The following is a 25,945-nucleotide window of genomic DNA, read 5'->3' as shown; positions in this document are numbered from 1 at the left end:
TTTAAACGGCCAACTCTTGAGTTTGGCTGAGGTCATGATCTCACCATTCGTGAGTTTGAGCCCCACATTGGGCACTGTACTGACAGTGTGGAGTCCGTTTAGGATTCTCTCCCTACCTCCCCGCTTTTACCCCATGTGCACACACATTCTCTCTTTCTCTCTGTCTCTCTCAAAAATAAATAAACATTAAAAAATTGTTTGCCTTGTGAATATTAAAAAAAGGAATACAATTTCTCATTTATAGAAAATTTAGAATTCTCTTCTATGATAATGAATCATCCTATTCTATCTATCTGTCTATCTATCTATCTATCTATCTATCATCTATCGTCTATCTCTCTCTCTACCTATCTCTATTCTATAGCGCTGAATTCATTTTTTAATTTTATTTAAAAACATTTTTTAAGTTTTATTTATTTATTTTTGAGAAATAGCATGGGCAGGGGAGGGGCAGAGAGAGAGAGAGAGAGAGGGAGGGAGAGAGAGAGAAAGAATGAGAGAGGATTCCAAGCAGGCTCTGCACTATCAACACAGAGCCTGATGAGGGGATCAAACTCACTAACTGAGACATCATGACCTCAGCCAAAACCAAGAGTCAGACGCTTAACCGACTGAGCCACTCAGGCACCCTACTATAGTGCTGAAAGCATATTGAGGACAGAGTATATGTCTTTTTTAATCCCTGCAGTCACTGGTGATTGGCAGTGCCTTGTTTTCCATAATTTTTTTGCATTTCTTTGAACAAATTTTTACTGAAGTAACTTAAAAAATAAAGTTTCTAAGTTTAAATATTTAAAAAATAGATATGGATGCACATCTATTACCAAAATGTGTCTCTGGTGCTTGCTTCAGCAGCACATATACCAAAATGGTATCTCTGAATTAAGACTACTTTGGCATTGTAACACTTGCTCATTTTCTGAGACCAAAGCTCTATGTGAGCGAGACATGTTCTTCCTATAGCAGTCTGAGGTTATTTTAAGCGAAGACAAGAGAATATTTGTCTTGTATCAGTGTTATTTGTGTCTTACTAAAAAGTCTTTTTTTAATTTTTATTTTAGCCAATGTGAATCTTGGCAGTACAAAAAGCTGAAGCAGATTGCATAGATTTGTTTTACAAATATAAGCCATTAACCTTGGACACTGCAAGATAAAGATGCAATTTTAGTCTTCCTCTTACTATTTAGACCCCCCAAATTTCAGTTCCACTTTAAACTTTGTTATCTAATTGCTGGCAAGATATGAGAGGTTGCCTCTAACATCTTTAGCATTCATTCCACATTTATGCATATGTGTATATAGATAGATAGGGATAAGAGATATATGAATATATGTAAAATCTTCTACTTACACGTAAGAAACTGTCCAAGGAACCATTCTCCATGTATTCTGTGACAATCATAACTGGTTTACCTGGATATATGATAAATAACAAACAAATATCATGCGATGAATATATATAGAATACACTATGATACACCTGATGAATTAAAAAATGTAAACTATCTTCCCAGTTTTAACAAAGAAACATTTTTCAATAGAAAATAAAACTAAAAAAAAAAAAAAGGAAGAAGATTGGTTTTCAGAACAAGGGCCTATAACCTATGATATCTAAATTGGCTTATTTGGCATGGCTCTTTGTGAACCTAATATATACCCCTTTTATTCCCTTTAATTGCATCTCAGCTGATCTACAAAATCAAGTGTTTCTGCTTTCCAGCCCAAGATAGAGCCAGGATTTCTACAATCATTTGTATTTTCTACAGATATTTACAGAACTATGGACTAGGTGCTCCTTTTTATGCTGGTTAGAGCAAGTAAATCAAAGTCCCCATCTTCATGGATCCTACATATGATTTTCATAAAACAATTAAGACTAATAATTATAACTTTTAAAATCTGTATAATTAATGTATTAAAAATTATCAAATCCATGTTTAAACGGAAAATAAAATTAAAATTGTTGGCAGTAACTTATAATAACCATTTTAGAAATATGTGGACTTAAATGCCATTATACCTTTTAATGAGCATTTAAATGTATTTATATGGTCTTATTGTATGCACTTTGCTGGTTTAATTGTTTTATGTATAATAACTTATTATTATCATTTCCATTTTACACATGAGAAAACTGAGATAGAGGGTAATTAACTTACCCAATGTCATACAACTAATAAGTAATAAAATCAAAAGTAGCGACCTGAACAGAGTATGCTGTTACTTTTGGAAATTTATGCTGTGGGAAACATTTAAAATATGAAAAAGTGTTAGATACAAAAGTGCTAAGTATATTTATATAGAGATTCACAAATAGAATATATGTTAGGCCATGAGTAATAATTTAATACGATCATTGGGTGTTAATTCTATGGATTATTTTGAATTAAAATGAGAACTCTGAAGCCTAGCATTTTACATTATTGTTACACTTTAATATCATGTGAACAAAGCTGAAAATATACTCTATATATGTTATGATAACAACTTGGAAAATAAGTAACGCAAAATGAACTTTTCAAAAAAAAAAAGAAATATGGAAGATGGATATTTTTTTATATATGGGAAACACTAGTAAATTTTTTTGCATAGTTAGCATTATATAACATTGCATATATACACATATATATTACATACATACATTATATCACGTCATCTTCACATCATCCTATACTTTAGTAACGTATATTATTCCCATTTTATGATGCCCTCAACCAAAAGCATAGTGGATTTAAGAAACTAGCTGAGGTTACATAATTAGCTAGTTCTCTAGCAAATCCTTAACATGGCTGTCTCTGATTTCAAAGCCTACACTGTTACTACAATATAATTCTCTTCCTTTATTTTTGCTGTAATATTGTTTTAAATATAATTCCATTCTATTACAAAAAGAAGGCAAATTACTTGTCTTCCATGTCAGGAGAACCTTAATCAAGTCTTGAGTGAGCACTGCTGAAAGACTTTGAGCAAATTGCTCTTTAACAAATATCGATGCATCCCTAATACAGAGTACACTTTTAAGCTTTCCTCATATGTTCCTTCTATATCATGAAAGTTAGTTTGCTATTCTGGTGATAGAAAATAGCGTTTTTTGCTTGCTTTCTCTTTTCATAGGTAAAAACTCTTAACTCACACTAGTTATGAATTATGGCTTGGTATCATGCAGGTTATACTTGTTATATTTAGCATTTGAATGCATCCCAAGCTGTATGTCTAATTTAATGAGAGGTAAAATATATTTAAATTCTATAATTTTCAGATAATTTTTATATATGTAACAATCAATTGATATACCAATCTATCCTCCATTAAGAGACTGATTTAGTTATATATTTTGGGTAACACATCATATATATCTTGTTAATCTGGTAAATGTCTGAAAAGCCATTTATCCGAAGGCTTAAGCCTCCAGAACTTGCTTCTTCAAAATTCTAATTAAGCACGGATTTGACAATATTCAAGACAAAAAGAAAGATTCAACATTTCCTTGGAAACTTCTATCTCTCTTGAACTGATAAATCCACTGCCTGAAGACTGATCCCAGTGACTGACCCGAAATTAAAAGAATGGATGAACAAACAAATAAATGAACGAAGGAATGAATGAAATCTTTCATAAGCATGTTCTCCATAAATCACTATAATCACTATAATTTTCTATGTTCTTGCCTTAATACAATTCTGTGAAGAATAATATGCCTGCAAAATTCAATGCATACATTAAGTGTAGTCATAGATAGTTTGCCTCATACAGCCAACTGTCAATTACAGTGGCCAGTTACTGTGTTTTTGTACTACCTAGACCTTTGCTTATCACTCGTTTCCTTCTGGCTCCCAGCCCTGTGACCATTTCATTTCTTGTTAGCATGTCTAGTGGAATGTTTGGCAAGGGAAATAAAAGTAGCTGAAAAATCAAACCAGTCAATTAAGCCAAAGCCCCATGACCATTCAGAAATCAGATCAGGCTGTATTTAGCTCTAAACTTTAGGTATTTGTAAACACATCAGTTAAGATGGGCAAGTCTGAAAATATGCTTTACATTAAGTTCAAAGATGCAGCAAACCCAAACGTACAGACAAAGAATAAACAAAATCACAAATATTCTACCTTGGAAAGCCTTAATTTTTAACTTTTTTTTCTTTTTTTCTTTTTTTTTTAAGTGTCTAAGTGTCTATTCTGCCTTAGTTTCACTTGTGCTTTTGATTATATAAATAGGGTTAAAGGAAAAGAAACTCTCCATGACAGTGGTGAGAACTAGTTCTAACATGTATTAAATACAGCTGGAAATCATAAAATATCAGCTCATCCGTACATGGATGCAATGTATTTCTATCCAAGTTTGCATGCTCTTTCATATGTATTTTCAAGAGCTTGTATCATTCGCCGCCCTCAGAAATCCTAAAATGCATCTGAGTATCCATACTAAACTCACCAAAATTATTGTGGGATAACTGGCTGAAGTGAAACTCCAATAAAAATGAGCAAAGCAAATTGTGCAGAGGAATTTTGCTTTTGTTCCTCAATTGATTCTTGAGTGTAGATAAAATTATGACCTTTTATAATTAAAGGGTTACAGGAAACAAATCAGTCTGTTACAGTCAGTTGGTTCATTTCCTCAACTATCCCCAGTGGCTCAGATATATTACTAATCATGAACCACTGTTTGATGACAGAAGAAATGTGATTTTGAAAACTAAGATTTCCATGTTCAGCACCATGTATTCCAACCACAACTTTCTAATCACATTTTCTATAAAAAGAAGAGCCGGAAAATGTAATAAATATACAGCCATACATGAGATTTTTATTTCAACTATCAAATAAATATTGGCTTTAGATTAAAATGTTTTCATTAAAACATGAAAAGTATTTATCAATGATTGAAATATTAAAAATTATTGGAGTGCCTGACGGCTCAGTGTGTAGAGCATGCGACTCTTGACCTTGAGGTTGTAAATTCAAGATCCACATTGGGTGTAGAGATTACTTAAAAAAATAAAATTAAAAATAATTATTGAAATTTAATTCATTTTCAAAAGAAATGCTATTAATTCCTATTACCGGTAATTGTATCTCACATACTCTATGTCTCATTTTCAAAAGACTTAAACATACTCTAAACACAGGAGTATGGTTTATAAAATCAAAACTTTGACCTTAGCAGCCTGCACTCATTGTTAGTATCATGGAGCTAGAATCAAGGAGGAAGCCAGAAAGCATACACAGGAAAAATAAAAAATTAAAAAAACTGACAAATACACCTCATTATTCCCAGGAAAAAAGACTAGAATCACTTTTGATTAGAAAGAAAATGTTTCAGTCTTAGATTTTCATGTACTATGTCTGACTGAGAGAGATATTGTGATGACCTAGAGTGTTTTTCTGTGGTTTCCCATTATCATATAAAACTACAGGGTAATCTTTTCCAAACTCAATTTTAATCAAGACATTATTCATTTCCAAAATGACCCCTATTACATCCACTAGTCTAGGAGTTAATGAGGGCAGGAACCAACTCCATGTTGGTTATGTTCTAAAACTAGCACCTAGCAGAGTGCCAGTTAAAATTGATAATCTCGGGGCACCTGGGTGGCTCAGTCGGTTAAGCGACTGACTTCGGCTCAGGTCATGATCTCACGGTTTGTGAGTTCTAGCCCCGCGTGGGGCTCTGTGCTGACAGCTCAGAGCCTGGAGCCTGCTTCAGATTCTGTGTCTCCCTCTCTCTCTGCCTCTTCCCCCACTTGCACTCTGTCTCTCTTTTTCTCAAAAATAAATAAACATTTAAAAAAATTGATCTTCTCATGTCTATCATTTCAGGGTGTCTAAAGGACAATCTCTTTCTTAAAAATTAGGCTAAGAAACACTTTCTCCCAAGTCTTCCTAAACAACCATGCTCCATCAATCTCAGCACGCTGAATGCTTTACATTCAGCTGACTTTACGTTTTTAAAATTTATTTGTGCTTAATTTGAAACAAAATTTAATACTTTTAAAGACAGGAACAGATAAAAGTACAGCATAGGCAACGTGGTCAATAATATGCCGTACATTTAAAACAAATATATCATTGTACATCAACTGTACTTAAATTAAAAAAGACAAGAGCAATATTTCTACTCTCCCTTTGAATACAAAGCTTATTTGCATAAGTACAACAATAATTAATAAATATAGTAATCTGAATGTGCTCAGTCTGATTTTATAAGGACAGCTTAGCATTTCCCTTTTCAGGCTTTCTACCTTTTATTTATTTTCTTGTCTAACTACAGAAATTAAGGCCTTAGGTATATTAATGAATTAAAGTTATAATAGTAGCATTCTCACTTCTACTTTAAAATAAATGTTTTTCATGTTTTTCTACTAAATATGATGTTTGTAGGCTTGTTTGTTTTTGTTTTGGGGTTTTTACATTTATCAAACATACATATTTTCTATGTAGGATGTGCTAAGAAAACTTTTTAAACTAAGGTGTTTATTTTCTGCATCCATCGAGATTGGCTTTTTCTTTTCTATTAATGTTGTGAATTTCCAGAATGATTAAATAGTAAACCAACTTTGCCTTCTTGGAATAAACTAAACTTGAGAATTATATAGTATCTTTTATGATACATTGTTAGCTATGGCTTTACAATTACTCGAGTGTTACTGAGTTTTGTTCATGAATTACAGTTGTTTTCCTCTCTGAAAATATTATTCTATGCTTTGGTATCAAGATATCATTAACCTCATGAAATAAGGGTGGTTTTTTTTCTCACTTTCTGCAAGAATTTGTGTATGACTGGAATTAGACAGTTATTAAGTAAGTATATAATTATAGCTCTTCTTTAGGGAGAGTTATTGTATATTTAAACTAGTGCTCTTTAAAAGTCAGTCTTTGGAAATGACACATCGGACAAAGGGCTAGTATCCAAAATCTATAAAGAGCTCATCAAACTCCACACCCGAAAAAACAAATAACCCAGTGAAGAAATGGGCAGAAAACATGAATAGACACTTCTCTAAAGAAGACATCCGGATGGCCAACAGGCACATGAAAAGATGTTCAACGTCGCTTCTTATCAGGGAAATACAAATCAAAACCACACTCAGATACCACCTCACGCCAGTCAGAGTGGCCAAAATGAAGAAATCAGGAGACTATAGATGCTGGAGAGGATGTGGAGAAACAGGAACCCTCTTGCACTGTTGGTGGGAATGCAAATTGGTGCAGCCGCTCTGGAAAGCAGTGTGGAGGTTCCTCAGAAAATTAAAAATAGACCTACCCTATGACCCAGCAATAGCACTGCTAGGAATTTATCCAAGGGATACAGGAGTACTGATGCATAGGGGCACCTGTACCCCAATGTTTATAGCGGCACTCTCAACAATAGCCAAATTATGGAAAGAGCCTAAATGTCCATCAACTGATGAATGGATAAAGAAATTGTGGTTTATATACACAATGGAATACTACGTGGCAATGAGAAAAAATGAAATATGGCCCTTTGTAGCAACATGGATGGAACTGGAGAGTGTGATGCTAAGTGAAATAAGCCATACAGAGAAAGACAGATACCATATGGTTTCACTCTTATGTGGATCCTGAGAAACATAACAGAAACCCATGGGGGAGGGGAAGGAAAAAAAAAAAAAAAAAAAAAAAAAAGAGGTTAGAGTGGGAGAGAGCCAAAGCATAAGAGACTGTTAAAAACTGAGAACAAACTGAGGGTTGATGGGGGGTGGGAGGGAGGGCAGGGTGGGAGGGAGGGCAGGGTGGGTGATGGGTATTGAGGAGGGCACCTTTTGGGATGAGCACTGGGTGTTGTATGGAAACCAATTTGACAGTAAATTTCATATATTAAAAAATAAAAAATAAAAAAAAAAAAATAAAAAAAATAAAAAAATAAAAAAATAGTTGCTAAACCAAAAAAAAAAAAAAAAAAAAAAAAAAAAAGTCAGTCTTTGGGAACATGTGTCATGCTCTAACAAATGTTGTTAAGTTGCATTTAACCTTTCAAAAATATCATAAGTTCATACTATTTAAATGGGGAAAATAGACAACAACATATTTTTTTGTAATTCAAATGTGGCCAATACAACCAAAAGATATAAATGGGCAATGTTGAAAAAATAAAGAAAGTTCTTAAGCATGTAAAAATAGCATTCCCTGTCTTATGTTTTTCTCCAATATATTCAGCACAGATTTTCCTAATTTTGTTGCTGTGGGCACTAAGACAGAGAGGCTCTCGACTCCTTTCTCAGATTAGTCATCAACGCATGAGAACTTGGGTTACCAGAGTTTGTTTTAACAAACTACTTCTACAAATTATTAATAAAATAAATATAACACATATATGGACTATCTTAAATACTACAGGGAGTTAGTACCCTTAAGATAAGTACAGAAGAAAACTCTTAGAGAGAAGCAAACAGGACAAAGCAAGAATTTGACATCGTCACCACAGAATGATGTCTTATTTCAGCGATATTTTTTTTATCATATATGCAGGAGATAGAAAAGAACAACAAATGACTAAGCTTTTGGTGGAAGGTGGATGCTCATACCAGCAGAGAAATGTTTTAATTATGAGAAATTGTCCTAATGTTCTGCTCACTGTATTCCTTAATGATGCAAAGTTATAGTTAAATTGCATTATTATTTTTTTTAATTTTCAGAAAATAATCCCTCTCCAAATACAAAAACATATCAACCTTATCTAGTATAATTCCTTTTATTTCACTGGGTGAATAGTGGCCAATGGAGGTCTTCTTGGAGTATCAACATCATTTGACTAATGGTGTGATGGCAGAAATATCAAACATTTGCTAAAAACAAGTTCCATCTTTTTGAACTCCAGCTAAAATTGATAACACATGTTAGTACCAAGTTCTGAGCAGAGACTGTGCCCCCAGCTTTCTGCTACTTTGAAGATCAGAGACTCTCTCACCTTCTCTTGTTTAAGACCATCAGGCTCAAAACGTATCATTAAAATTGTTTATGGCTCAATTCAAATAAATGAAAATATAATGATTGAATAAAGGGCTTTCTCTAAAAGACTTGAAAATGATACATTATAACAGACCTAGTGTTTCAAGCATATAATTAATAGCAGTAGTTTAAAAAATTATCATTGAGCAAAAAAGGGAATTGTTTCAAGAATTTTTCTTTCTACACAGCCAAGATTAACTGATAAAATCTCAAGCTTACCAGAAGTGGTAATTTAGATTTTCATGGCTCTATTTCACTTAACAATGTATTCCTACATAGTCTTATTTGATCTTTAAAGTATCTGGAAATAGTGAAGTAGAACTGCTCTTCCAAATTACAGGTGAAGAAAATGAGTCCCTGTGACTGGTTTGATTCGCCAACGGTCTCACAACCAGTTGGGTTGAGTCAAAACTTAAACTCTGAACCCCTGATTCTTTTTTTTAAAGTTTGTTTGTTTGTTTGTTTGTTTAGAGAGCACACACACATTCAGGGGAGGGGGAGAGAAAGAATCCCAAGCAGGGATGCTGGGATGCTGTCAGCACAGACTGTTGGTTGAGTATCTGACTCTCGGTTTCAGCTCGGGTCAGGCTCGAAACCAAGAGTCAGATGCTCAACCAACTGAGATACCCAGGTGCCCCTGATCCTCTGATTCTTAATCCAGATACTGATATAATTGTTTTTTTTTCTTAAAACACAGGTTTGTTTATTAAATTATAAGCTCTACATCACTCTTGGTGTGTGTGTGTGTGTGTGTGTGTGTGTGTATGTTTCTAAACTTTGCAATTGGATTGCTTTAATAGTCATATATTCTCAGGGAACAAAGAAAATAACAGGAGTGGATGAATAACTTCTGGTGATAAAACTGCCTTATTTATATGTTAAATGCAACATATTAACTTTATTCTAAGGACTGCTGTTTCCTCTCCGATGTTATAGGGTACCAGACTTAGAGGTTTTAAATATGCCACTAAAAGAGTTCAAAATCTAATTCTAGGTCTGCTACCCTATTATGTTCACACTATATGAGATGACTGGGATCTGTATAGTCAGATTTGGCAGCCTCTTACATGCTTATATGACCAGGGAGATATATCAAATTTAGAACTTTCACCCTAAGAATAGGCAGTTGTAATCCATATTAGAATGTTACAGAATCAGACTTGAATAAGGCATTTAATGGATAATACCCGTGGTTTTTAAAGTCTTTTTTTCCTCAATGCAACTTTTTTTTTTTTTTTTTTTTTTTGCATTTTGGTCTTGGGGATTGTTTTATGATTCTCTTTGTCAGCTGACCATAGTTCATATTTGATTATTTCATTTTTATATTTCAAGAAATCCTGCCATAATAATTATGGTTTAATATTGCTCATCATTCAGTAAATGAATTTATAGGTAACATCTAGTAAAATGTAACAAATTAGTTTCAATAATACATAACACTGGAAATCAAAAAATCAATTTACATTTGATAAAACATAAGACCCTATCAATGAATGTAAATTTAAACCTAATATTTAGTTTGTCATTTTTATCTCATTTTTTTCTTAGGTGTAGGTGTTGAAGTTAGGTGATAATTCTGCCCATGCTAAAATATAATGATTTTTTTCCATCACTCTGAGCGATACATGCAATTACACAACTGCACTTCATGCATTCAATTTAAAGAACAAACACTGAAGAAAGACCTATAGGAAGAAGATGTTGCTCTGTTCCTCATTCAATCAATCAATCAATCAATCAGTGTCTTTATTCCTTGACATTGGTAACTTAAGTATCCAGCATGATCCAGGTTCTATTTTAGTCACTGATTATAAGTAACGTGGATTCTTGCCCTTTATGAGTGTTTACATTTTGTTTTAGATGTTAAGGGTTATTAATCTCCAGAAAATTAATCTCCAGAAAAATGTTGAAGTTTGAGGGAGTCTTTGGTATGATCAAATTATTAGGGAAAATTTAAAAAAAAATCAAGATATAAAAGAATAAGTAGAAGACAAGATGAAAATTAGAAACCCATTTTTGTTCACGGTTGGAGACAGAGGTGAAACCAACAGACCAAGTTTCCAAGCCATCTCTAGCACTTTCTAATTAGACAAGAGACTTGCTCTTTGTAGTTATTGTTTGTTCAAATGTAAAATGGAATTATTGTATCTAACTCACAGGGTAGTAGTGAGAATGAAATGATGTCCATAGTACACTTTCGGGCACAAAATGGTGAATGCATAAAGAAAACCTTATGAAAACTGGGTTAAAAGAAAAATGGTTACATAAGTACAAATGCATTTCCTCCTTAGTGGGGCTCAAGATCTGGACAACCAGTCGGTGAGGATGCTATAAAGGAGACTAAATGGCTAATTGACTATTAAAACATTAAGTTGTATGGTCTGGCCCTGGAGGAACAAAGGATCCCAATCCTTACTACTACTGTGTTTTTATCATTACTTAAAAAAATTAAAACAAGGTCTTCATCAGAAAATATTTCAGTGTTATTACTAGTATGGCCTAATTTTTAGGAGCATGAAGGGAAAAAATGCTTCTTACAACACTTAAGGTGGGCTTACAGTTTATGGTTAAATTCTACATTGCTCAGTTCTTAATCCCATTTATTATATTACAAACTCTAAAGGAAACCAAAGTACATATCAATTATGCCATGCTCTTGTGAGAAAGGAACTGCCTTTTTAGTCACACTAAGATGAGAATAGGTATTAGTCCCATTTGGAAAGTACTCCATGTAATGTTAAAGAAAAATATCATTGTGAAAAATTTAATGTGTAATGTCTGTTGGTAACCATAGAATATGTAAATGTGGTGCCAATGAATTATCCCCTAAAGGATGCCAAATTTCCTGCCATATGTTGTCTTTCGCTCTAAGTAGTTTGCTGCCAATTTAGCTTATTCTTCATCCTGTGCTCCAAAATCTCGAGGAAAAAAAAAATCCTAGAGCATTCTCAAGAGGTTTTCATTGGTATTGGAGCCAAAAATCACATATCTGCCTCACGGGATTCCTTTTGAGTCTGGCTGGAGAAACTATCATGGAAATAAGTTCAGATCTCTATCATGGGCTGTGAGCCAGAGTTTCCCCAGACCAGTCAAAAATCCATCTGGGACTCTAGATTAGAATTATTTGAAATCCACAGAGAACCAGGAAAAGGCCTTGGGTCTAATGTGAGCCCACTCTTTACAGCTCAGAAGTATTCCCCAAACCCCCATAATTTCCCTAAAGCCAGGGGGGTAAAGATTTGGAAGTTTAACTAAAACTGGTGAACAGTAAAAGAAAAAGCAGCTAGCTGGGAGTTCCGCAATTCCTGTCAAAACTGAGTCATCGTTTTGTCTTGCTAGTCCACGTAACAGAGACTTCTCCACAATTCACTTAACTGCCTTTTCATCAATGTGTCTTAATGTGGTCCTTTCTTTTTAGCTCTTAATTTTTTTTTCAATTTTTAAGGATGTAGAGTAGTACTTTCAATATAATACTAAAGGCCTTTGCTTTCTTGTCGAAGAAAGACATGGCAACCCCAAATAGTCTCTGTGAGGACTGACATAGCTACGAAAAAAATGTCAAAATTCTGAAATGATTGAGTTAGGGTTTAAATAACCTCTGCTCAACATAGGCAAAAGTCAATCTTTTGGCTTGACTTACTTTTAGTAACAACTCCCTCCAATCGAATGATGTTGGGATGGTCAAATTGTCCCATAATGCTTGCTTCTCCCAGGAAGTCTCTCCTCTGCTTTTCTGTGTAGCCCACTTTCAGGGTCTTGATGGCCACTGAAATTTCTTTTTTTGAAGGGAGTTTTAAGCGACCGCTGCACACCTCTCCAAATTCACCTGTTAGTATAACAAAACGACAACAAAAGGTAAGGAGTTATATAATAAAAATATTATCAGCAGATAATAATAGATTTTCAGATATTATTAGCAGATAATGAGAGATAATAAACTGTTCCCTGTCAGTAATTCCATTCAAAGTATTTACACCTTTGACCTGCAAGATATACACTTAGATCTCCAACTTAATTTAGAACATGATAATTGGAGACTCCCTAAGAAGCCCCAGAATATCCAAAACCTAGTAGGAAATGGACCTTGTGAGTAGCCTCATACATTCTGAAGTACCACACTGTGAACAATATAATATGAAAGAGCAGGAGGAAAGTAGGAAGGCTATATCTAACAGGGTTTTAGCTCCTTGTTCTCATAGCCACCACCTCCTCAGGTTAATCAACAGACCAACATAGATATTATCGGTTGAGCAATGGATTAAATTTCAGATGTTTCTAGTCATTCTGTTATTAATAAGAGGACCAATTTAGTTATATACTCAGACTCTCTGAAAATGAGAACAGAAGCATCTGCTACCAATTCATTTTATTGGAGTATTGGCATGTTGCATTATTGACATACGAGTTGTAAAGTTCTCTGAGCTTCTGGAAGGAAGATGAATATACTATTTTCAAAAAAAGGTAGCATATTTTTTCTACAGAATCACTGTAAATATTTTCAAAGTCTTCAATAAAAAATCTTGTTTTAAATGTACAATTAATCCAGAATCTACTGAATTTGGAATGTTGGTAACATTTAAATAGTCTAATCCTACTGGTATAAAGTTGCCTAGAACTAGTTTGGGCACTATCTTCATATATATTGCTATTGAGAAGATTTACCCATAACTCTTTCATCCTATTTTGAACTTCCTGAGAGCAGAGGCCCTTTACATTCATTTCTCTGTCCCACTGCTTGTCATGGTAATTGCCACAAAGTAGTACCACGCATAGAATGCTCCTTGTTCAGAGAGGAATTCCTAATATTGTGCAGATTACTAGATCTGATTTGTACAACACTTTAAAAAATGTTTTTTAATACCAAATGAGAGATTTTTCTCAAAAAGATTAATTGCATAATTCATTGTTAGGCTGTCTGTGGAATGGCAGAGGATTCTTGGTCCAACCTTCTCACTGTGAGTTTTTGTACAAGCTCCATGCCCCATGGCTCAGCCAGAGAGAAGCTGTCAAGAAGTGAGATGCTTCTTCTCTATATTTTGTTCAAACAAGTGGTTCAACCCACAAAAGCAGCAGGTTGTCCTATTGATTTACCAGCTGCATTACTACAAATGACTTGCTTCTCTCCAGGAAGCTCTAAACTTCCCCAGACTTGACCCCTTTCTCAGGAATCCACTTTTGTCACTGTTTCAAAACCATGACTTATGCTGTAACTTGTCAAAGTCACATAAGGTCCAAAAGCAGTTATTTATACATTTTAAAAATAAATACCCATCAGTTGGCAACACTATGACCGATACCGAAAAACACAGAGTTATAATGCTAAATAAGGCAGATCTAATTTCTTCCCTTTGCAGGAATACAGAGAAGATAGCAATATCTGTGGCTAGAGTGTTCTTTAGGATTATAGGGAGAATCAGGGGTAGAGTTTGAGAACATTCATTGATCTTTTGAAATCCAAGGAAGAATATGTCATTATAGAGTGTGAATATTAGGAGAATTGTAATGCAGAGTAAATCATTGTTAGAATCTATAAGCAATACTAAGACTTCCTTTCCTTATACTGGGCTATTGGAACATTGCCAGAGAGCTCCAGTTCATGCTGCATAAACACTAACTTTGAGCAAACCATAAGAAAGCATCCATAAATACATTTCTATTTTCTGAAAGAAAGTTCTGCCGTTATCATGAGTCAATATGCTGCAATGGACCATGTATTAAATTTTGATGTTATCACCACTTATTCAATGTGACAAGTCACTTGTCAGCAGATTGCAGGACAGATAATACAGTGCTGTAGGACACAGAATGGATTCTAGGGCCTAATTGCCTCTGTCACTTACTGTGATTTTGAACTGGCATCTTTTTAAAAAATATTTATTTATTTATTTTGAGAGAGAGAGCATGCATGTGTGTGGGGGAGGGGTAGAGAGAGGGAGGGAGAGAGAGAATCCCAAGCAGGCTCCAGGCTCATGAACCTTCACATCATGACCTGAACTGAAATCAACACTTGGGTGCTCAACTGACTGAGCCAATCAGGTGCCCCTTGAACCAATGTCTTTAACCTCTCTGTACCTTTCTCTCCTTATCTATAACATGGGAACACCAATTGCATCTAACTCATGAGGGTTTTTTTGTAATTAAATGAATTAATGTATTTAAAGATGCATAGTGTAATCTATGTGTTAGCCACTATTTTCTTCTCTGAGTTCAGACCCACCTTAAGAAGGATAAACTATCTATCTACTGCTAAAGAGTTAGATCACATTGAAGAATGAATACAAAAATGCTTTTTAAAATGTCAAATTCTGTATTAATGTTAAGAAGAGATGGTTGTGATGATGATGGTGATAACAAGGTTAATGTCATGCTGGACAAGTATTTGTAAAGGGCAGCATTTTGTAAAAGTCCTTCACTGGAGAGATCAGAGGAAGAGTTCAAATTTCAAGTGGGTCAATTAGCGTTCCTTTCCTTCTCAAGGAAATATCTGACATATGTAAATGTATATCTACCTTCAAAATTCAGAAAATGTTTCAGTAATGCTAATTTTTAAAAACCCCCAAACTCTGAAATGTGATTATTTCATCCGATAAATACTAGAAATGGTCACCAATATATTATACTAAACATAGAAATGTTAAACATTAATTCATTTATCTTCCTAATCAACAACTGTGTTGGAAAAATTAACAAATTTGGGCAAATGCAATGCCCGATCTTTCCACCTAGCCAAATTTTACATGGTCTTATTCAATTTGCTCTGAACCTATAAGAAAACACACACACACACACACACACACGAACACAAAAAACAAAAACCTTAGATCCTGTCATTTCTAAGTAAAAGCACAACTATAAGATCACTTGGACAGCACTGCTTGATTGTTCAATCCAATAACTGCAGTAGTTTTCATTTGTCCTTTGAAATAAAGTATGTTTTATGGGACTGGGTACACTATACTCTGATTTAAGATGCACAACACAAAATTGTTCAAAATAAAATTTCCTACACTCATTTCATCTAAAATAGAAGAAAAAATATACTTGTGTTTAAGTAGAATGATACTCTTCCCTCGCTTCACATTCCATTCTCCTACTCTTTTAATAAAAGAAGCATAATGAAAATACATATTGAACAATTTTGATGTGTCAACTAAGCCCTGGTCACAAATTATCTCAATTAATCCTCACAAAAATGTTAGAAGAAGGCACTAGTGTAATTATCAGTGTCTAATATGGAGTTTGAAGTTGGAAAAAAAAAAGATTCAAATTTTGGTTTCCCAACGAATAACCATGTGCCTATAGGCCATTCAGATTTTTAGATCTTGTTTTCTCATTTACAGAAATGGAGACAATAACTATCTAAAATTAAATACCATGTGAATGCCTAGCACAGGAGTTAAATATATTCTACTTTCAGAAATTTTCAGTATTTAATCCTGAAATACTGGTTGGATTGAAGAGTAAAACTGGGAATTTTAGTCATTGTGCATTCCATTATTAAAAAATTTACTACTTTGAGAAAGTTAATTTGTGGCTTAATTTTAATTTTGTTATTTAAATTTGTTATTTGGTATTTGGTATAATTCTTCTGATTATCCAATGTATAAATGAGAGTTTCTGTTATTCCTGTTTTTCTGTATGAAACCTCTGACAGAAAATTAGAGAATTAGCCCACACAAATAGGGTCTTTCTTCATATTTGACTGTGAAAGTTCTGTCATTGACCACAAAATTCAGCCTTTTAACAATGGAAGATAACTGCTAATCAATTTAGTATACTTATTAATTTTTTATGTACATTACTTTAAAAATTTTTAAAGGATATAGGAAATGAGTAAGTGTATAAATGCAAGAAGGCTTGCCACGAATAGGTTGTTATTGGAGTAGTTGTGGAAATGGGTAGTATTATACTATACTATCCATTATACTATTAGACAATTTCAGCTACTTTTGTAGATATTTTATATTTTGCAAAAGAAAATGTTAAGAAAAATTGATAGCTTTCAAAATCTTGATTTCATATTCTACCCTTGAAAGGCTAATCAAGACAGACTAGAATTGGATGCATACAATATTATACTGAAATCTTCCAGGAGAAGAATAATCGACCTTGAAGATATACTTGTTTGCAAACAAAACAGGCATAGTTTTATTGTCCTTAGGAAAAGGAAAATAAGGAAAATGAGGATATTGGCTGCAAAATCCTGAAAATGGAGCACATTTTTTACAAATATGTTTGAAGAAAGAAATGAACAAAGTTGATCTGTCCTGATCTTTCATGAGCATCAGGGACTGATTGTTCAATGATTCAGTGTAAGTAGCCTTTCCTTTTGTTTTATTTATCAGATACCATTTTGTAAGGGTTATTTGAGAGAGAGAGAGAGAGAGAGAGAGAGTGAGCAGGGGAGGGGCAGAGAAAGAGGGAGACACAGAATCTGAAGCAGGCTCCAGTCTCTGAGCTGTCAGCACAGAGCTCAACGCGGGGCTTGAACTCACAAACTGTGAGATCATGATCGGAGCCAAAGTAGGACACTCGACCTACTGAGCCACGCAGACGCCCCTCAGATACCATTTTTAATGAGTGCGTCTTGTCTCACACCACTGTGTTCTAGCGTTATCAGTAACATCTCTCTAGATAAGCTTTTACTAGTGGAAAGGGTCCCAAAGTTCAAGGTCCCCATGTGTCTGGCCTCTAGACACTGGCTGAGCATAAATGAGTTTCTCCTTCTCATATCATTTGATTGTGCAAAGTCTTTGTGCTATGTATGCTCCTGAGGTTTCCATGCTGGAGAACAGTGCACTCTTGTGGGACAATAGTAACACCAGAGCTACAAGAACCATGTGCACCACAGAGCAGTGTACAAAGCAGAAGTGTACAAATGAAAGACAGTAATCGATATTTATTTGTGTTCACTGGATTAGCGCAGATATATGATGAATGTGTGTATTCTTAAGTCTAATTGTGGAAAAAGAAGCGCATGCTTTATTTTCCTTTTATGAATTACTAGTTTCATATTTGAATATCACCAGCACAGGTGAGTTTTAGCAGGCTGAAATACTAATAAAGTTAGAGGAGAAGATTTACTAAATTATCATTTCATTTAGATAATATGAATTACTCAGATTTTCCTGCTTGAATAATAAATACTGCTACCTTTCTAAATACTGCTTTGTTGTATAGAAAAACAGAGAAAATTATATGCACATTTGTGTAAAGAGGCATCCGTCATAAATATAGTACTTGAAGGAAACATGATCTGATGCTACTCACTATTCAATGAGCTGGTTTCTCAGTCTTTCTATTTCCCACATCAACATAACTACTTTGCATTTGTTTTTAAAATAATATTGAAGAACGAGATGGTGGAGCAGAACTATTGTACAAGATTGTTTATTTTCACTTTTGAGTAGTAGTTTTAATCAAATGCACACTGAATGTCAGTGGATGTCCCTGTGTTTATGTGTAAATGTAAAAATCGTGTTATTTTATAAGTATCTGTAACTTTTATTGGAAAAAGGCAACTGCTATTCACAGTCACTCCAGAGCTGTTTGTTAATGGGATTATAATTGAGTCCATTAATGATTAGATTGAAGATGTATCTATATGAAAACAAACTTCGACAAAAATTTAAACTATATAAAGTTATAGGCAAGTATTAAAATGGAGCACTTTATGTTATTTAAACTATCCACTCAAAATAGTTTTGAGGAAGTTTGTGTAAAATGCGTCATTGATGATTTTACTTTGTGTCGCCTTTTTACTGTAATTCCAAAGAGGATTCTAAAATTGCCTGTTTTACAAACTCAAAATTTTCACTTAGTGAGCTTGTTTAAAGTAAGACGCACTTTTATCCTGTTATCCCTGTTTAGTCAAATAGGCTTTGTGACACATGATCGGCATAGTCAGGGGAAGACTGAGCTATTGAGGCTGCCGCCTCTGAAATTCAATAAATAAAAAGCTGGCCATGGTCTGTGAGTCTGCAAGTCTGGCACCTTTGAAATCATTACATTCCATTAAATACTCCTTCATTTATTTATTGCCTGCCTTTGATGTTGAAATCAGAAAAATGTCCCTTTTCACAGCAGTATAACTTAGGCTTGAGAAATTGCACATTCTTAGGCAGCATTCTTATTCATAGTTGCAAACTTGTAATTAACATGTAGATAGACAGTGGGGTTACTGTGGTGGTTACCTGCTCCAACAACTTTGTCAATGGATATGTTGGTGGCATCCAGTTCCTTAGCAAACTCATGAACAGCTTGGGTAGGGTCTTCGTATGTGTGTGGGTCAACATAAGTCCTGAGACCTGGAAGTTTTACTGTTTAAGGGAAGGAAGAAAGGCATTATTGTAAAAACTGATTTATAAAAACTTTACTGAGAAAATTTTATAAGCATATTATTAGTGAAAAAATATCCCTATTACCATAAAGTGAACCAACTGTTAGTTTATTCTGCAATTGGCAGAGAGGCTGGACTATGCATTGAATGATTTAAGAAACAAAATTCCCCATAATGAAACAAAGAGGAACCACAATGAACTTTCTCAGCAAAAACTCTACAAGGAAAATGAACATTCAAAAAGGGTAATCTCAAGCAGAAGATTGAGTAGGTCCAGTAATTATACCATCAGCCGTAGTGAGTGCATGCTATGACACATTTATGATTCTACAAATAGTGCCGTAAACAAGTATTTATGAAAATGCCACATCTGACAATAAATCAAAGTTTGGGAAATATTTTCAAAAGGCAGTACAGTGACTAAAATTATAGATAAATTAATTAAAGGATATAAAACGGCATGTCTTTTGTCTGACACTATTCTGCTCTTAGTAACATTCACAATCAAACTCATCCCTTGTAATTATAGATATACTTAAACCTGTGAGGATATGCATATATGATATGGGTATTATATGAATATACTAACGTAATATAAAATTACTGAAATCTTACTGTGTAGCTTTTCAGCATAAAGGCAATATAAATTCTCTATATTTTAATAATGGTGCCAAAAAGCTAAATCCCAAACATAAATTACATTTTTAGCCTATTAGCCTATTAGCCTCCTTCATAATATGTATATTTATTTAATAATTCTGAAGGTGAAAATTTTTTGTGATGTTCTATAATTAAAATAGCATGGATAAAAGATACAGGAGAATCATTTTGGATTTGATTTAATATTAATGAGATTTCTATTATTTGGAAAAAATAAGTCATATTAGAAATAATTTGGGGGGCACCTGGGTGGCTTGGTCGGTTAAGCGTCCGACTTCGGCTCAGGTCATGATCTCACGGCCCGTGAGTTCAAGCCCCGCGTCGGGCTCTGTGCTGACCGCTCAGAGCCTGGAGCCTGTTTCAGATTCTGTGTCTCCCTCTCTCTCTGCCCCTCCCCTGTTCATGCTCTGTCTCTGTCTCAAAAATAAATAAACGTTAAAAAAAAAAAAAATTATTAAAAAAAAAAAAAAAAAAGAAATAATTTGGAATGTTTAATAAACTAAATTTCTCTACAGTAAAATGAATTTTTTAAGTAAGCTTTATGCCCAATGTGGGGCTTAAACTCATGACCCGGAGAGATCAAGAGTCGTATGTTCTACCAACTGAGTCAACCAGTCACCCTTAAAACTAAATTTTTATAAAAGGGAACTTAGGATCTATTAAAGTACATAAACATGATCGAACACTAAAAGATATAGTATATGTATTTATATGATAGATTTTTGTTTTTAATTTTGGTAATTTTTTTAAAATTGGTAAAAAATATTGTTTTAGCAAGGGGCAGGAATGCATAATAGTGATTGTTTTTTCATTTATGACCCTATATTATTGAAGGATACTTTTTATCCTAAAGTAACAAGTAAAATCAGATGTTATCTTTTACAGTATCCCTTTATAATGAAAGCATCTTAATGGCAAATTGCAACTGAACATTCAGTGATGACCAAAGAGGTCTCTGACTCATTTTGTAGTTTGCATGAAATGGATGTAGAGACTGATGACAGCAATTATTCCAGAGAGCCTTCAGCACGATGGACAGTAGGCCAACGGGTCCAGCATTTCATGGTTCGGGCTGAGAAATGATCAGTTCATTGACATACAGGACATCTTCATGAATTCCCTTCTTACACCACATAATAAGTTATGTTCCTGCAAAGTATCCATAAAGGTTTCAAGAGACGAAATAGAGGCATAAGAATAAAAAGATTATAAAAAATAAGTGGTGTTTGGGAAGTAAAAATTCAATTTTCCTCAGTTACTTCTCCAGATGATTTTTGAGACTCTAGAATAGAAATGGGAGGGTCAGGAAGCAAATAGAGAAGAAAGGCTAAAGCTCCTCCTACCTGGCCTGTGTTGACATTGGGACTCTATGCAATACAACAGCCTCTCCATCCTGAGGCCAAGTGCAGATTATCGAGAAGACACCAATTTGAAGGTTACCTCCACAGAACTGGGGAAATGACAAGTCCTTTGCTCTTGCTTTGGGTAAACTGTGAGTAGAGCAGCTTTTGAAGTAAGAACTTTTGAAGCTTTTCTATTCTGAACAGCTCAGCAAAAAGAATTACCTAGGTGTCAGAGAACGAAAGCTCTTGAATACTTGTTATTCAAGTGCTCGGCACAAGTGCCTGTTATGGTGTTAATGCTCAATGAATGATAGAGATTACGGACATTGTAGGTATTTTGATGTTAAGAATGTTTATTCAAATTATTAATATGATTGAGGTTTCTGGAGACAGGATTTGGGCCAGAAATGTCCATTCCTTTTGAGCTCCCAGATCAGTTTGCAAGCTTCTGCCATTATTGTAAACATCATTGCTTCCTATAAAAACACATGGCAGAGTCACTCTTTAGTTCAGTGGTCTATTATAATTTATTATTTCACTAAAACTATTTCTAATATTATCAGTACTAAAACACTTTACCCTTAAAACAAGCAAACAGATTAAGGAAAGCTATGATACTTTTCTTGCTTAAGAGTAAGGAAAACAGCAAAAGTAACTGTAGACTTACTAAAATATGTTAGGGAATAAAGTTCTGCCGGAATCTTTTTGTATAATAAGTTTAGTTACATTTTAATAAAAGCTCACATCAAAGGGAGACTGGGATATATGATCATCCAGTTTTGATTTATCTCTAGTAATTGTATAGTAAAGGACCAGAAGATAAGGAAATTTAGTATTCCTTTTCAAGTAAAAAAAATAAGGTAAAAATTGGGGCACCTGGGTGGCTCAGTCAGTTCAGTGTCCGACTTTGGCTCAGGTCATGATCTCATGGTTCCTGGGTTCAAGCCCTGCATCGGGCTCTGTGCTGATAGCTGGGAGCATGGAGCCTGCTTCAGATTCTGTGTCTCCCTCTCTTTCTACCCTCCCCCCACTCTCTCAAAAATAAATAAACATTAAAAAAATTTTTAAGTAAGGTAAAAATTATTTTTTAAAAAATGAAAATTTTTCTTGTAAACAATTACAAATGTGTTAACCTTGCTGAACTTAAGGAAATCAATTTGGAAGCAATTTACTAGTATCAGAATTTACAAAGACCATTATAAAGTGAGTTGTCAGAAACAATGTCTAACATTTTAAATAAACACTAGCTTTAAACAGCCTTGAATTGTGCTTTAGAGTGACCCTTCTATACCTGTCAGCCCTAGAGAGTATATGTATCACTAAATAATCTGAAAATTCAGTCGCCTTTCCCTACTAAAATCAAATTCATTGCAATTAAATAAAATCATATAAATTGCTTTTCTATCCACATGAAATTTGGGAAACAATACAAATATAAACACACACATCCCCAAGTTAAATGGCCTGTTCACTGTGGGAGCTTTGGCTGCTGACTTTTAACTGCTGACCCCAGAAGTGCCAGGAATCAGGTGATGCAGGATACAAGGCACATAATCCCTTCACACCAATAATTAAGGGCAACATACAGAGTAACTGGGCTGTGTCAAGAAAACCAGATAATAAACACATGCACACGTGTTAAGCTGTACTACTTTACAGCTCGTTCTGTGCAAACACAATAATTTACATTTCCATTTTACCAGCATGAGCTGCCCTAAGGATAGCAAAAAATAAAAAGGCCTAGCCAGAGAGGGCAAGGGGACAGGATCTTAGGAGGTGAAACACATTTCTTTCCTTTTGAAGCAATATTATAGGATTTGTAACAAGACTGGAGGGAATAGTTCATAGCTAGAGCTTTTTAAAGTAATACCAAATAAATGGTCTGAAATAAACCAGCTGTAGCACTAAGACTCAGAAAGTTTATGACATGCATATAAGTTATTCTATGCCCTTACAGCTAGGATAAAATGCATTTCTTTTTTGTTTGTCTATCATAAAGACATTGTACATTTGAAGAAAATTAAAGTTTCAACCAACTCCACTAGAAAAACCAAGAGCTAAAACAGATTGGAGTGATAGAGGAACGTGCTTACCATTCAGACACAGAAATTTATCATTGTTCCAAATTCATGAGATTTACAATTCCGATATTAAAAGACCCAGATCAGTACTGTTTTACTCTAAAGACAATATTTACATTGACTATCCAACTCAAATTAGGAACAGTTTAATCCACAGGAATGTGACTGCTCTAATTTATGCACGGCAGCTGTGACTCACTGTTTTTGGGGGGGACCATGAAAAAAAGCTACATAAGCCTCCTGCAATTTGTTCATTCATTCTCTTAAAGTAATCTAAAATGATGAGATGTTGCCATGAGGAAGGTAGCGCTTTGGCTTTTGTGAATTATTCTGTGATGACTACAATGAGAAGGATAGAACAAACAATGCCCTTTGTAAACTGTCACTGTGTCCAGCTCACATCAGTTTACATTTTGGAACACATTCTCTTTTTCTTTTTTTGCAAGCTACTGTGTGCCTCCTGCATGTTAGCAACAGGTAATCAAGCTGTTAACTTGAGTTATAAGGGGAGCTATAGTTTTTAGATGCAAAGCCAATGACGGATATGAAGTATCATGCTGAACTGAAAATAATTTTACAAGGCAATAGCGAATCAAAGAAAGTGATGCTTACAAGACTACGTCAGTCATATTGAGACGATCTGAGTGCACGAAAGTATGAGTTTAGTCTGCACTAATTTCCATAAGAACATGCTATTCCCTTTGAGTCCACTGATTAGTAATTGCCACATCGTTTGGAAAATCAAAATGCCTGGGATGATTTGTTTTGCCAGAAGAAGAAAAAAAAGAGTCAGTCCTCTTATTAGATATAAACACTTTGTTTCCCAAAAGACTATTTCCTTTAGAAAATATTAAAAGGAGACGAAATTGCTTGGTATTAACATACGAGGGAAAAGTGCTGGCTTTCCGACCAGTTAGGTATCGTGTAACTCCAAAATAAACAGTTTATTTTAAAGGCTCTCTCCTGGTTGGTTGACAAAATAGACTACGGCGTTTCACATAAACAGAGGTTGTTTATATTTATTTGGGAGTTCGGAAAGGGACAAGGGTCCTATTTAGATTTTAGCGAAGGACGAGAAATAAGGAAATGGAAGATACGCTTTGCCTTTCAGCTACGCAGAGCTGACTAGAGTACACACTCCCCATCATGTACATTATTTGGCTATAAACCATAGGTTATCCTTCACTTTGCTGAAGGATGCTGAAATGTGACCATGCAAAAATTACTTCATGCAGAGCCATGAATTTCCTTCCCCATTTTAAATTAATTTAATCTGCTCAATTCTTTCCTAAAACTCCTTTTGCATTCTCTGCTTTGTGGGGAAGTTATCCAATTATGTATCAATAAGGCTAAAACTAGAACGGCGAAACCAAAGCACCAAAACAGCTTAGGAACTTACAATGTCCATTCCCAAAATGAAGTCTTTTTTCATCAGCACCATGTTTTGACTTGTTATAGCCACAGAACCTGGAGGGAAGTCAGGGGAAGAGAACACAGAAAGAAAATATATGAAAGCAATTATCTATGCTCAGAATGTGCAAAGCACAAAAAAAAAAAAAAAAAATAAGGCATTTTCCTCAAACAATTAAATGCTTTAGTGAAAGTTTAATGACTTCATATTTTCTAAATCCTTTATAGAAAGCCTCTTTCTCTGGGGACTCTGGAAAGCTGCCTAATGAGGAGATATGCAGAGTTGCTTCCCCACTGTGCAGACCCCTTCAGTTCAGTTTTTATAATGGCCTTAGAAAGTGTTTATAGTATTTTTTTTTAACAACTGCTGTTAGAATGAATGAAGGGTAAAGTCTCCATTGTCGGCGATTAGTGCTGTGCTGCCTTACCAGTGTTCTGGGTGAGAAAGTGGCAGGGAAATCTGGGGTGTATTTCAAGAGTGAGAGAACAATTGGAACAAGAGAGTAAAAACCGCAAACTAGGTCAAAAGGGAGAAGTGGTATGAAGTTGAAAAGTGGGGCAGGAATTTCATGGATTAAAAAAAAAAAAGAAAATCAAAACTAAAGATGGAGAAACAAAAGAAAGGGAAGGGAAGAAAGAATAGATACAAGCAGAGACATTCTTAGTTGTTAAAATACTTCATTGACCACAGTCTTCAGATTGTAGCCCAATTCAGGGGAGCGAGCAGAGCAATAATGAGTGGTTGTAAAAGAGACCGCAAACTCACCTCCCTATCAAAACGTAGGTGACCACTGTGAGGAGAATAATGGCCACTGCCGCTGAAATGGCAATCATTACCACTTGGCTGTTTTCACCGGAGATGGAGAAAGCTGGGGGGTGGAGGAGAAAAAGAAGAAAAGGACAGGCATTAACACACCATAACTAACATCGGCATGGAAAAGCTGATAAACTCAGTCATAGTTACTCTGGTTTTACCTAAAACGTGGCTTCCTGCTTCATACAGTATAAACAGAATTCCCCACGTTAGTGTAAAAACAGACAGTGCCTATAAGGGTGCTTGAAATTTCCAATTAATAAGATAAGATACTCTCTTTCAATGGCATCAATCAAACGCTACTTGAGTGCAGACTCTGCGAAACATCCTGG

The 25,945-nt window shown here is 34.7% G+C and overlaps 1 protein-coding gene across 3 annotated transcripts in view; it reads right to left on the bottom strand.

The window, feature by feature from the left end:
• Positions 1-25,945, bottom strand: part of EPHA3 (EPH receptor A3) — a 346,338-nt gene that overhangs the window by 41,052 nt on the left and 279,341 nt on the right. For all 3 annotated transcript variants that reach the window (XM_042903060.1, XM_042903058.1, XM_042903059.1), the window contains 5 exons: positions 25,566-25,668; positions 24,789-24,856; positions 19,160-19,285; positions 12,607-12,792; positions 1,352-1,413 (listed from right to left, as the gene is read on the bottom strand). In XM_042903060.1, the coding sequence (XP_042758994.1) occupies positions 1,352-1,413; positions 12,607-12,792; positions 19,160-19,285; positions 24,789-24,856; positions 25,566-25,668 (545 nt within the window). The remainder of the gene's footprint in view (positions 1-1,351; positions 1,414-12,606; positions 12,793-19,159; positions 19,286-24,788; positions 24,857-25,565; positions 25,669-25,945) is intronic.

Source organism: Panthera leo, chromosome C2, assembly GCF_018350215.1.
Source record: "Panthera leo isolate Ple1 chromosome C2, P.leo_Ple1_pat1.1, whole genome shotgun sequence".
NCBI lineage: Eukaryota > Metazoa > Chordata > Mammalia > Carnivora > Felidae > Panthera > Panthera leo.
Note: the sequence above shows the minus strand (reverse complement) of the source record. Positions and strands in the feature narration are given on the sequence as shown.